Source organism: Euleptes europaea, chromosome 3 (assembly GCF_029931775.1).
Source record: "Euleptes europaea isolate rEulEur1 chromosome 3, rEulEur1.hap1, whole genome shotgun sequence".
Lineage (NCBI taxonomy): Eukaryota > Metazoa > Chordata > Lepidosauria > Squamata > Sphaerodactylidae > Euleptes > Euleptes europaea.
This window is the reverse complement of record NC_079314.1, coordinates 96582304-96596972: the sequence shown is the minus strand read 5'-3', so window position 1 is coordinate 96596972 and position 14669 is coordinate 96582304. Positions and strand designations below refer to the sequence as shown.

The 14669-nt window shown below is 46.0% G+C and overlaps 1 protein-coding gene across 2 annotated transcripts in view; it reads right to left on the bottom strand.

Moving 5' to 3' along the window:
* Positions 1 to 4022, bottom strand: part of CHST11 (carbohydrate sulfotransferase 11) — a 222189-nt gene extending 218167 nt beyond the window's left edge. The window contains exon 1 of one of the 2 annotated variants that reach the window (XM_056846251.1): positions 3891 to 4022. In XM_056846251.1, coding sequence (XP_056702229.1) covers positions 3891 to 4008 — 118 coding nt within the window. In that variant the 5' untranslated portion in view covers positions 4009 to 4022. The remainder of the gene's footprint in view (positions 1 to 3890) is intronic. The other variant, XM_056846252.1, reaches the window with a different exon arrangement.
* Positions 4023 to 14669: the final 10647 nt, after the last annotated feature.

The following is a 14669-nucleotide window of genomic DNA, read 5'->3' as shown; positions in this document are numbered from 1 at the left end:
GGGGGGAGAATAAGTAACAAGGAGTTATGTCAACCAATGTAGTTTCAGGTACTTAGAGCTATAGGCTGGTTAGAGATGAGCATTGCAAAACATACCCCCTTTTGCTGCTTGTTCATTTTCGAGGATGCTTGCACCTTGATTCTCAATAACCCCCGTTTCATTGTGTCTGTGACTCGCAACTTCAAATAGTTGCCCGGCCTTCCTAAAATGAACAGTCACAGTGATTCCTGGGGCTGCTATGCTTGAGTAGTACCTAGGAATTATGGGCTCACCCCTGCAAACAAGAAAGCTATGGCCTTCAATCTGCAAGGCCTGAGCAAGGCTGTTAACTATAGGACGTTTTGGAGGACACTGATTCTTAGAGTCGCCAGGAGTCCGAAGCCACTTGACAGCATTTAGCACACACTCACCTGAAAACCATCCAAACTACATTATCAAGTGGGATTATAATTTGCTACAAGCATTCAACATAAACTCCACTGAGGGCCAAGCTGCATTCGGAGCGGAGAAAGCTGTGTGCGATGGCAGGCTGGAGTGTTTCCACATACATGTTAGAGCACAGAAACCAATGCGATTCAAATGTATTTGGGATCTGCATTTACAAGTATGGTTTTTTTTAGACTGAAGAACTAGTTAAGGAGCAGAATCCATCTACAGAGCAGACCAACAAGATTTCTGGAGTATAAGCTTTTAAGAGTCAAGAGTTCCAGCGGATACTTTGAGCCTTGAAAGGTGTACCCCAGAAATCTTGTTGGTCTCCAAGGTGATATTGGACTCGAATCTTGGTCTTCTTCTGCAGAACAACACGACTACCCACCTGAAACAGAGCTGATCAACCAATCACTACCCAAATGAATTGCTACTAAATCTACACACAGATCAAAAGGCAATCAAGATTGGGTAAATATACACTTTTTTTAACCACTATAACAGTTGAAACAAGTGGCAAGATTTTTAATCTAAACATATAGCTACGCAGTTCACAAAAAGGCATGTCTCACTGATAACAGTTTGGGAGTGGAGGTGTAAAGGACTACATACAGCTAGCAAAACGGTGGGGAGGCTTTCATCCCCTTCTTTGCTTATCATTGGTTCCTCTGCAATAATCATAGACCATAGCAATGACACATATATGAGAAAGGTCAAGTCTATTTTTTCCCTGCTGGATATGAGGAAATTTTTGCCCAGTCCTTAAACTTTATGGTGGGAAATATAAATTCCTATTGCTGGCCAGCTACACAATGTTTCAGAAAAGTCGGAGCTCTAGGCAATTCTAGAAAGGACGCCTGTGAACATGAGCACACACTCACACACTGCAGCAGAGCCATAGGAAGCAATACTAAGTAGGTCTACTTGGAAGCAAGCCCAGCTTCAATCAATGGATCTTCCTCTCAGGAAAGCATTCTAAGGATTGCCCGCTTGGAGAATAAGGTAGAAAAGTTGGGACTTTAAAAGCCCATTGCTTGCAAACTGGAGAATTAAGCATATGCTGGACTCCTCCATACATTAAATACAGGAGGATTGAAGCGTGTTTAACTCTAGCAGGAAGGGGTCCTGCCCTTATGAGCTTCTGTACAGAGCCAGTGTGATGTAGTGGTTAAGAGCGGTGGTTTGGAGCGGTGGACTCAGATCTGGAGAACCGGGTTTGATTCCCCACTCCTTTACATGAGCGGCAGAGGCTAATCTGGTGAACTGGATTTGTTTCCCCACTCCTCCACACGAAGCCAGCTGGGTGACCTTGGGCAAGTCACACTCTCTCAGCCTCACCTCCCTCACAGGGTGTCTGTTGTGGGGGTGGGGAAGGTGATTGTGAGCCGGTTTGAGTCTCCCTTAAGTGGTAGAGAAAGTCGGCATATAAAAACCAACTCTTCTTCTACTACTACTCTTCTATAAGCAACAGCCTAGCCCTTCAGATGCATAACAGACCCCAACAACAAAATTCAGAACACTATATAGCTTTTTCTTTTTTAAAGGGCTTCCTGCTGACAGTTTTAGGACCATTCTTTGCTAAGCACTCAAGATGCTAGTCCTCAATACTTTTCTTGGCAGGAAGTTGCCTAGAGTCTCTCCACTGGATTTGCGTGGAGGAGCCAGAGTTTCAGCCCCCTCTTCCTGTTCCTAGGAGAGGAAAAGAGCCGGCCGGTTGCTGGCAAGGAGGCTTCACGCTAGAGAACAGACGGCTCTGCCCCGCGGGGATCGCCCGAGCCGGGACGCTGGGAAGCCCCAGACCCCAGCCTGGCCACCAGGCAACCCAGGGCCGCACGGGGCTCGTCCCGAGGAAGCCACGCCACCGGAGCGCCGGCCACCGGCCGCAGCCGTCCCGGACGAATCCTCCCCTTGCCGCAGCCCCCAGCGCCGCCTCTGCCGGTCTGCACCTGTGCAGCGCTTCCCGCCGCTGACTCCCCAGCAAAGCGGAGAGGGGCCCTTCAAGGCGACCCGCGCCCAGCCCCACAGGGCAGCGCCGGCACGCTGCAGCCGCCCAGCTCCGGGTCCGCGTCGCACGCCAGAAGCCAGGGCAGGAGGTCGACTTGCCTCCCCACCCCCGGGCCGGTGCTACCTAGGGCGAAGACCACAGAGGGGCGCAGTTTTGAACAGATTCGTTTCTTGAAAAAAGATGAAACTGACAATTATCTATCTATCTATCTATCTATATATATATATATATAGAGAGAGAGAGAGAGAGATTATATATATATATATATATATATATATATATATATATATATATATATATATATATATATATATATATATATATATATATATAATAAGTTTATTATTAAAACTTTTAATATGACATTCTTTATTCCATAGCACTGTTGTGGTACTTATCTTAAAATTTATATATATATAAATACATAGCACTGTTGCTCGCTCGCTCTTCTATCAATCTATCTATCTATCTATCTATCTATCTATCTATCTATCTATCTATAAAAATTTTAAGATAAGTACCACAACAGTGCTATGGAATAAAGAATGTCATATTAAAAGTTTTGCGCTTTTATTTTTCTATAAGGCATCTGGTTTTGAAAATGGGTTAGCAATTGGGGGTGGGGGACACACACACAAGTAGTTAGCCTTGCCTAGGGCTCCCCCCCCCCAATCTCCCAGATGAGCGTGGACTCGCCCATCCCTTCCAGACAGCGCCCGGCCTGCGCGCGACCCTTTGTCCTCCGCCGCCTTCGCTGCAGCCCGCGGAGGAGCCGCCCGGCCCCAGTCCCGCCCGCCCAAGAGCCGTTCAACGCGGGTCCGGATCACGGCGCACCCCCGCGCGCACTGGAGCGGTGGGACGGTCCGCTCCCCGTTTGCCCCCTCGGCTGGAGGCTGCAGAGGGGTCACTAGTTGGAGGGAGGGAGGGGGGGCGATGACTACTTCGGGTCCTTTTCGGCGCTGGTGTAAACGGACCGGCGAGCGGCAGGGTCGTTATTCCGGAGCGAGGAGGCGCGACGGCGAGCGGGTGGGCGTGAGCTTGCCGGCGCTGGCCAGTAAGTCGCAGGCGGGCGTCTCGAGGTGGCGGCGGCGGCGGCGGCGCGCCTGGGAGCGACTCCGGTGCCTGCGCGCACATGGCCAGCGCAGGGCGACGCCGGCCAGCGGGACCCCGCAGCCCGCTCCGCCACCCCCGGCTCACCACCAGCAGCAGCAGCAGCGCGCCCGGCCGGACCTCCGCCTGCGGCATCCCTCCCTCCCTCCCTCCCGCGGCCGGCCTGCCCGCCCGCCCCTCCGGCCTCTAAGAGAAGCTCCCCGCCGCTCTCCGGCGTCCGGCCGGGGCTTCCCCTCCGCCGGAGCCTTTCCGAGCCCTGGGCTCCGGCGGACCCCCCACCCCACCCGGGACCCGCCCGCCCGAGTCCGTCCCCGGGAAAGCAAAAGGCTCCAGGATGCCGCCCTACCTGGGTGCAACATACTTTGGAAATAGAAGATGACCAGGGCGAAGGAGCCCAAGCAAGTGACCAGAACCATCCGGCAGATCCTGTTCATCCTCATCACTTCCAGCAGCGCCGGCTTCATGGCTTTGTCCCGGGCGGGCGGGCGGCGGAGGGGGGCGAGCTGGAGCCTTCCCGGGACTTCTGCCCAGAGTTGGGGGCCGGGGGCGCGCGGAGGAGCCGCGGCGACGGCGCTCCGCTCCGGGGAAGCCGGCCGGCCGGCCGCCTTGCTTCCTTGGCGGCGGCTGCCTGCCTCCTGCCTGCCTCCTGGCTGCCTCCTGGCTGCCTGCGCTGCTGCTCCGGAGGATGCCTGCGCGAGCCGCTCGCCAGCGCCGCTTCATTCGGCTGGGATGGAGCCCTCGGCTGGAAGGTGCCACTCGGAGCCGGAGGGCGGGGGGGGGGAGAGGCGAGGGGGAGCGTCCGCGCGCTCCGGCGGCCTCCCTCCCCCTCCGGGAGAATTGGTCGAGTCCGGCTGGTTCTGTGCATGCCCCGCCGGCTTCCTTCGCGGTCCTAGCGCCTCCCGCGTTCCTTCCAGAGATGCTCTTGCGGCTGTGGCACCGAGTACCGGGAGGCGGAGGATGCTAATCCAAAAGGAAGCAAAAACCCGCTCCCCGTCCCTTGACCGAGGCGCCAAAAGGACGCCAAGAGGATGTTGGCCTTTGGAGAAAAGAAGGCATCTTAGGAGAATGGAAAGCCCGGGGGGTGGGGGGGTTTAAGCAGAGGTTAGATGGCCATCTGTCAGCAACGCAGATTCTATGACCTTAGGCAGATGATGAGAGGGAGGGCATCTTGGCCATCTTCTGGGCATGGAGTAGGGGTCACTGGGTGTGTGTGTGTGTGGGGGGGGGGTAATTTGGAATTTCCTGCATTGTGCAGGGGGTTGGACTAGATGACCCTGGTGGTCCCTTCCAACTCTCTGATTCCACGATTGCCTTCGTCCTACCTGGATTCCCGAACGAACACCCAGAGTTTAAGAAACAGAAAATGAGAAGTAGGCCCTACAGTGTTTCAGGAGACTTTCTCTCAAGTGAGCATGTATAGAAGGGTAGGTGAGAGAGGGGAGTTACATGAAGCCACACTAGTGCTTCCCAAAAATCTCACACCAGAGAAACGTTTTTCCTGAATGAAAATCAAAGGACCATCTCACCCTTACTTACAGCTGACTTTTCCAGTGTGCAAGGGCAATATGTCCAGCGGATCCTACCTCCTGTGATTCTGTATCGATTCACTCACTCTTCTGTAAGTGGCTCCTGACTAGAAAGAAACAGTGCCAGAGCTATGACAACTAGATCCTATGTGGAGTTAGCCCCCCCCCATTTACCTTATGAGGCTTCTGTAGAGCCAGCGTGGTGGTTAAGAGCGGTGGACTCTAATCTGGAGAACTGGGTTTGATTCCCCACTCCTCCACATGAGCAGCAAACTCTAATCTGGTGAACCGGGTTGGTTCCCCCACTCCTACGTATGAAGCCTGCTGGGTGACCTTGGTTCTAGTCTCAGTTCTCTCAGAACTCTCTCAGCCTCACCTATCTCACAAGGTGTCTGTTGTGGGGAGAGGAAGGGAAGGAGATTTTAAGCCGGTTTGATTCTTCTTAAAAGGTAGAGAAAATCGGCATAGAAAAACCAACTCTTCCTTCTCTTCATCCTCTTCCTGTGCTGTTGAGCTCAACTATTAAGATCTCCTTCCCAAGCCCTGCCATCAGTGACCCAACTGGCAGAGGTGAGGTGGGTGGCAACCAGAGACAGGGGCTTTTCAGTGATGGCATTTTGCCTTGGATATCCCTCTTCCTGGAGTTCAGCCTGACTCTTTCTGTCCTGTCCTATAGGTGCTGTGGCTGAAATGTCTTTTTACCCAGGCTTTTATTTCGGGGGCTCAATTTTCAACAGCTGTTTTTATGGGCTGAGCTGTTTTATAGATCACTTTTTAGGCTGTTCTATTATGGTTTTTATGCCCTGGTGGGTTCTTTATTGTTTTTAATGACTTGTTTTAATATTGATAATTTTAGAGTTGTTCCTTTTATGACTGTGTGTGGCCTTTTCATAGACTTGCTCAGGGCAGCATATAAATTTTCTAAGCATACAATTTTTGTCATCTGGGCACATGGAACAGAAATACCGGAGAAACTTCATCAGGCCTTCAGCAACTTCCACCCCACCATCAACCTGACCATGAATCAATCAACACAAGGAGTACATTTTCTAGACACTATTGTATAAATACATGATAAAAGCATAAAAACTACCTTATACTAGAAACCTACTGATCGCCAAACATATCTACAAACCTCCTGTTACCATCCTAAACACACAAGACAATCCTCTGTCTACTACAGCCAAGATCTATGCTACAGATGCATCTGTTCCAACCCTTCTGAGAGATTCTCACCTACGGGATCTGCAGCAGACATTTTCGGAATTACAATACCCACCTGATATACGAAGGAAATAGATCAACAAATCCAAAATGATACCAAGGGATAATCTGCTGCAAGATAGGCCCGAACTAAACAACAACAGAACACCACTGGTAGTCACATACAGCTCTCAGCTTAAACCAGTTCAGCACATCATTGACTAGCAGCCTGTGGTGGACAATGATCCTCCTCTGTCACAGGAACTGGGAGGCAAACCTTTTCTTGCCCACAGATAGCCCCTTAACCTTAAACTTCACATTCACAATAATGCACTTTTTAACATGGTCTCTGGGAACCGTGCCTGCAATAAACCAAGATGCCAATTCTCCCCCATATTCACTCTAACAAGAAGAAGAAGAGTTGGTTTTTATATGCTGACTTTCTCTACCACTTAAGGGAGAATCAAACTGGCTTACAATCACCTTCCCTTCCCCTCCCCACAACAGACACCCTGTGAGGTAGGTGGGGCTGAGAGCGTGACTAGCCCAAGGTCACCCAGCTGGCTTCATGTGTAGGAGTGGGGAAACAAAAATCCAGTTCATCAGATTAGTGTCCGCTACTAATGTGGAGGAGTGGGGAATCACACCCAGTTCTCCAGATCAGAGTCCACCACTGCAAACCACTGTTCAACCACTATACCACGCTGGCTCTTAACCACAACACACAACACTGGACCTAACAACAACACCATACCATCTCATTCACTTGTTCATCTTTCAGTGGTTTGTTTGTTCAGTTTCTGTCCTGCCCCTCCATGACCAGGTCGGGCTTGGTGTGATTGATAACATATTCCAACAATAAAAGCATGACAAGTTACAGTTAAAACATCTCCAGCCTCTATAATACACACACACACACACACATGTTATATATGCCATTAACATATGATATATATGCCATCAAGTGTCAGCCATGCCCTTTCACTCTCTACCTTGGACAAACAGGTCATTCCCTACACAGCACTCAAAACCAGTGAAAGAACATTTGAATCTCCCAGGACATTCCTTTGCTGACCTAAGAGTTGCAGTCCTCAAACAGAGAAGGTGAAGGGGAGATTACAACATAGGTTGATGAATTTGAGTTCTTTCACATATTCAAAATAATGGACCTCCCAGGGCTGAACAGGGACATAGGATTCTTATCTCACTACACATATTAATTTGCTGCCCCTAAGCATTTCTCCCCTGCTGATTAAATTTTGCATTGCACCTTTGCATCCTGACTCCCTTCCTTGTGACACCCCTCCCACCTTCTTCCTGGGATACAAGGGCTCAGGGATCTTTACTCCTACTTGTATCTGACAAAGGGAGCTTTGGCTCTCAAAAGTGTATACCCTGAAAATTTTGTTTGTCTCTAAGGTGCTGCTGGACTTGACTATTGGTTTTCTAAGTAAATCATCCACCTTGCTCAATAAGGGAATATTTGCAACCAAGAGCAGTTTAAACTGTTTTGTTCCAAAGTGAGTTTGTTAAGTAGGACCTTCCTTCAAAATAGCTATGTCAAAAAAAAAAAAACCCTACCCCCGCAACAAAGCATTTGCTGTACCCAGGGTCATGCCAGGTAAACTCCTCTAGCTAGCTTCAGTAAGCCACAATAGACAAAAGACACAGAAGGGTGTAACTCTGCTTATGAATACAGTGCAAAAGTATTAAATTGCTCATCCCTGAAGCTCATCCCTCTCTCAATCAACAAAATACTTTAATCTGGCCCTGCAGTAACAAGAACACAAGGGAAAAAATACAACAAATGCACCTTGATGCCACCGTATTATAATGGATGCTCAGAGAGGAAATCCAATCAGCCAGCGTGATGTAGTGGTTAAGAGTGTTAGTTTGGAGTGGTGGAGTCTGATCTGGAGAACCGGGTTTGATTCCCCTCTCCTCCACATGAGTGGCAGAGGCTAATCTGGTAAATTGGATTTGTTTCCCCACTCCTACACATGAAGCCAGCTGGGTGACCTTGGGCAAGTTACAGTTCTATTAAGAGCTCTCTCAGCCCCACCTACCTCACAGGGTGTCTGTTGTGGGGAGGGGAAGGGAAGGAGATTGTAAGCCAGTTTGAGTCTCCCTTAAGTGGTAGAGAAAGTCGGCATATAAAAACCAACTCCTTCTCCTCCTCTTCTTCCTCTTCCTCCTCCTTCTTTTCTGTGGCCTAATGGACCACTGGTGTATGTTTCCTAGCTGCCTCCAGTTTGGAATAAACAATATTGCCACAGGTGATTATGAAATGAAAATACAACTGAGGAATTTTCTTCATGGCATCCATTCATTAATGGCTCAGATATTAGATGTTCCATGTGGAAAGCACATCAGAGGATTGCATCCAAGAGGAGCTGGTGGGGGCGGGAGGACATAAATGTCACATTTGTGGCCATTAGAGACCAGGCCAGTCAAAAGGCACAGACACACCAAGACACAGACAAAATGCTTGCCAAGCTCTGTCATAGTTAATTTCCTCCTTCGTACAGGCCTCCTTTGCTGTTTTTCCATTGAATTTGCCAGTCCAAGACACCTTTTACAATTTGACAATGTTGGACTAAGCCTAATTGAAACGTGGGTTTATGGAGGTGCCAAGGCAGCTGCTCGGAGTGTTCTTCCAGCTATGCCAGCTTTAACCTGCTTGCAATTAATTGTGTTCCCTGTTATGGCATCATTAATTCTTTCTTTTGGCAATGAGTCTCGTCCACAAACGGCACATTTAACTCCCACCCAAAATGTTCCCTTTGTTTACCAGCCAAAAGTTACAGTTCTCATTTCGCAGATTGACCCAGACCAGAATTAGTTGTGATGGCAGACGCAGAGCTGCTGCTGAAAACCGGGAGACAGTTGCATCTTTCTGATACGCGTGACATGGTTAGAGTTGCCAGCCTCCAGGTGCAGCCTTGAGATCTCCTGGAATTACAACTGATCTCCAGGTAACAGAGATTCGTTTCCCTGGAGGAAATGGTTGCTTTGGCGGGCAGACTCTATGCTGTTGTGTACCAATGAGTTCCCTCTCCAAATTCCAGCCTCCACAGCCTTTCACCCCTAAATCTCCAGGCCCTACCTCTCCCAAAAGAGACAGCCAATGCAGTGGCATGAGGGTAGGGAAAGACCTGATGTAACAAGGTCTCATTAAATATTTTGTATAACTAGACATTATTGGAAAGGGAAGAGAAGAAGAAACAGGGCTTCCAGTTTTGGAGGCAGCCACGTATCTGCCATAATGTCTAGTTCTGGCACCAGACTGGGTGAACGACAACAAGCGCTAACCACCACATTTTAAAAAAACAAACTGGTATTTAGTAGTCATGTAGCATATTTGCAAATTTGTTACAGCCTGTATTGCATTCTCCCTTCTAGCAGTGCTGTGGCAAATGTTTAAGTGCAGGAGTGCAGTCATGACATCCCAGAGTCATGCCCCAGTAAGCTTCTGCAACAAAAAAATTACTTTAGATTTCTTCCCTTACACAGACTTTCTTGGATGGGTAATGAACCCAGAAGAAGAGTAAATTATTGTTTTCACTTAAAAGCATGCCTTCTGCATTTTCAGTACCACGGGGTTGTTGTTGTTTTTTAAAGAACATTTTATCTTTGCAGTTTAAAAAACATTGCAGCATCTTTTTTAAAAATAACAAAAGTCAAGCTTTGCCTACCTAGGATCGAAGAAATAGAAAAACAGGGAGTTTCATGAGAGGATGAATGAAGGGGGGTAGGGTTGCCAGGACCCTCTTCATCACTGGCAGGAGGTCTTGGGGCAGAGCCTGAGGAGGGCAAGGTTTGGGGAGGGGAGGGACTTCAATGCCATAGAGTCCAATTGACAAAGCGGCCATTTTCTCCAGGTGAGCTGATCTCTATCGGCTGGAGATCAGTTGTAATAGCTGGAGATCTCCAGCTAGTACCTGGAGGTTGGCAACCCTAAGGGGGAGTGTCAAATGGGCCTCTGGATTACAGTTGATCAAGAAAGATCTTCAAGTTTCTTCCTAGTGCCAGAGGGTTGTTGTTGTTTTTTAAGTGACAACTTGGCAAGTAATCACATTGTCAGTTTCAGTCAATTTTAGTTTTTCTCATGCAAAGATTGTGTCCTAAGGAAACAGATCCTAGGCCAGGTCTGGTTATGTGTGTGCATTTTTAAATCCTGGAATATAACCATCCTCTAAAACTGTGGTACTCACTCTGTGGCTCATGGAGAGCCGCATTCACAGTTGCCATCCACCCAAATAGCCACATTTACTTCCATCCCTGGCATCCCAGTGACTAACCCAAGGTCACCCAGCTGGCTTCATGTGTAGGAGTGAGGAAACCAACCCGGTTCACCAGAGTCTTCTGCTCATGTGGAGGAGTGGGGAATCAAATCCAGTTCTCTAGATTAGAGTCCACCGCTCTTAACCACTACACTAGGGTTGCCAGTCCCTCTATTACAACTGATCTCTATCAGCTGGAGATCAGTTGTAATAGTAGGAGATCTCCAGCTAGTACCTGGAGGTTGGCAACCCTACACTACTCTATAGCTAGATTTAAAAAAAAATATTGGGATTTTTATTAAACAAAAAAAGCTTTTTAAACAATAACAAAACATTACAGAAAAGAGAGATTATACAATTGAGATTAGAAAATAAAATAAAATAAAATAAAATAAAATAAAATAATAATAATAATAATAATAATAATAATAATAATAATAATAATAATAACAACAACAAGTCACCTACCCCCCTTTGTGCTATGTGCCTACCCACCCCCCATTGTGACTTCCGGAGAAGCACCTCTTAACTTTATATCATCCACTATATAATTGAGTTTTCTTTAATGCAATAGCTTGATTTCATTTACAGCTCTTCCACAATCTTCATAAAGTCAATCTTTGCCGTGTCAGCCCAATGCACAAAGGCCTTACGCCAATCTCTTTTGAAGTCTTCTACATCACATCCATGTAGACTATTAGTTAATTTGGCCATTTGTACAAAATATAACATTTTGTCTCTCCAATCTTTTAAAAGGAGCCTAGTGTCTTCTTTCCAGGTTTTCGCTATTAATATTCTTGCTGCTGCAAAACTATAATGACAAATCATCTTGTCTGATTTCAACATATATTTTGATAATAAACCTATTAAGCAGTATTCCAGTTTTCGTTTTATATTGCCATAAATCAACTTATTGGTTTCTCTTATAACCTTTTTCCAAAAAAATTAAACTAAATCACAAGTCCACCAAACATGAAGAAATATACCGGTACCTTTATGGTCTTTACTCTACTCTATAGCTAGATTGAGTGGATCTGTGAAATGGCTCAAAGGGCCAGGAATCTCAAAATTGATTGGAAAATAAGAATGTGAAGAGTTTAATTATTTCACTCAAGGTTACCAAATGTCCACCCATCCTGAACTGATAGCAGCTCAGCAAAAAAATGGTAAGCTATTGTAACACAACAGGGGAAAAACAGGCCTCATCCTGATAAAAAGGGTAAACAGGCTGTCAATCCTTCCTCTGAAAGGGCAGTGCCTTTATTTATTCATTCATTAGATTTGTACCCCACCCTTCCTGGCACAGCTGGGCTTTGGGGTACCATGATTTACAACTACTGTACAAACACATTGAGCTGAGAAAACAGTAACAGCAGGTGTTGAATACATTTCTATATGAATAAATATCAAGCAGCTTTTTCTTTTAAAGAAAAGAAAGAAAAAGGCTTCCACTCCAGGAAGCCAATCTTCCTTTTCAGAGGAAAATCAATGGAGGTTGTGTGCACACACTGGTATGCGCAGACCCTGTGTTTAATTTCTACAAAGAGATACCGGGGCCCGCATCTGTCTGAAGCGCCACCTCCTGATCTGGAAGGCATTGCCCCCTAATCTCTTGTGATTGGGGACTCTGCATTTACTCCATGTAGTGAAATGCGTTCTGTATCTGAGCATGGTTATTTTAAAATCTATTTTCACTTCATAGGTTCCTGGGATAAGCCCTAGTATTAAATCAAGCCTTTCCAGGTTCCAGAAATCGACATTCAGATATGTGCAAAACAACTGCATCATGAAATGTTTGCCTCTACCAAAACAACATGTATTTCACCGCTGAACATAAACAGCCATAAAGCTGCCTTGTGCCTAGTCAGTCCACAAGCCCATCTAACTTAACGTTGTCTGATAGCAGCTTTCCATGACCTTAGGCAGAAAAAAGGCCTATCCCAACACCTGGTACCTAACAGCCTTTAGAAGGAGGGTGCCAGGTAGGGTTGCCAGTTCCATGCTGGGAATTACCTGGAGATTTTGGAGTTGGAGCAAAAGGGGGCGGGGTTTGGAGGCCATTTTCTCCAGGTGAACTGATTTCTATTGGCTGGAGATCAATTGTAACAGCAGGAGATCTCCAGCTAGAACCTGGCGGTTGGCAACCCTAAAGAGGCAGTTGAAGACAGTTTTATTTAGGGCTGCATTTAATTGATTTGGCTTTTATTATTGGGGTTTCTAATTGGAGTTTTTAAATTGTGGCCTTTTATGGGTTTCATAATTGCTGTTTTTACTGTGTTTTTATAATGCATTTATATTGGAAGCCATCTTGAGTTCTACAAGGGAGAAAGGCAGCTAATAAATGTTTTAAATAAATATGTAAACTCACAAACAAAATACCATATTTAGGCCCTTCCTGGAATCTGTAAAATATCATTTTTTCAGGTGCACATTCCTAATTGGCACCAATAAAAATAGTTATCACACAACTGTTATTTTTTGGATTTTTTAATGGACCGAGCATCTGTGCCTCCATTGCCAAGTGATATGCAGGCAATAGAAAACCTCACAAGTTTCCTTTAGCACTATACTTGCTCTAGTCTCAGTCACCAGGTGCATGATGTCCAGCTTTCAATAAATTAATTGAGACTGATACTTGCTGCAGCTGGGATCATTATATTTGTGTAGTGTTTAAAGAGAGAGAGAGAGAGAGAGAGAGATGAGATATATGTAGACAATGTTCACTGGATCAAGTAGATTCCTCTCCCTTCTTTGGTGGTGATGTGATCCTGCCCAAAGTTACTGGACTCAGATATTCATTATTATTTTGCAATTTGTCAGAACTCCGGTCAGGATACACCCAGTGGTAGCTTCCACACGTCTCTAGGGTTTCCTCATTGGTGCTGCAGCTGCTGCTAATTCGGTGCAGCCACCAGAAAACTTACACATGGCAGGTTGGCCTGCATTTTCTCATCCCCAGTCCCCCACAGCGGCAATCCCCCTTTCTGCTGCAACAAGAGGGGCTTTTTCCAGTGTGACAAACTGGTCTAATGTAATGCTATAACAATCGGTCAATTACTAATTGGGTTGTTTTTTTAAAGGCCACCCGACCATCAGGGAGAAAAGCCCTGGTGCTGTAAGGGCCTGGGACAAAGTAAATGGCACTGACTTTGGTGTGGTCTTTCCCAAAAGATTTTGCAGGAAAGCTAGGGGAAAGGTGCATGAGAGCATCGTGGTGCTGCATGGAAGTGTGTGTGTGTGTGGGGGGGAAGCTTTCCATTAGTATCCAAACTGTTATGTATGTAAGGCTCCTGTTGAGCTTGAGATCTGCTCCAGGCTCCTCATCTATGTGCTCCTATTGGACAGTGGTCTATTTTTTAAAAAATAGTTTTTTATTATTTTTCTGAAACAAATTAACATATAAAGAGAAAGAGAAAAAAAATATAACAGGACTTCCCCTACATCTTTCTCCATCCATTAATAAATCTGCATACTCTTTGGTATCTACAATTCTAATCCTAATATTTCTAATTACACTCATTGAACTAAATCTCATACAGTTTTAAAAATATAATATTGAATGTAATCATTAAAAGGTGGTTAATATTATCTCAGAAAAAAGGAAGGTTAATAAGTCTCACTAATAATAAATTGATTAGATCAATAAGTAAAGATTATCATCTTCTTCATAAAACAATACCTCCATAAACCCTCCATGTCTCCCTACACCTATTCATTGTAAATAGTCTTTATAATATTGTTGAAGGCTTTCACAGTCAGAGTTCATTGGTTCTCGTAGATTATCCGGGCTGTGTAACCGTGGTCTTGGTATTTTCTTTCCTGACGTTTCGCCAGCAGCGTTTGAGCTGAAACATTGTCCTGCAAAAAGTAACAAAGGTAATGTGCTAACCATTGTCCTGTAAGTATCAAGATAATGTGCTAATGAGGGTGTGGTATGTTAATATGGAACCATTGTATCCTGAAGTGATCTGTTAATGTGTGAAATCCAAAGCTAACCCGCATGGCTATTGTGGACTGTAGTCTTTGTTAGTCTGGAGGTTTTCAAGACAGGAAGCCAAGCCTTATTCATTCTTAAACTCTCTTCTTTTCTGTTAAAGTTGTGCTGATGTTTAT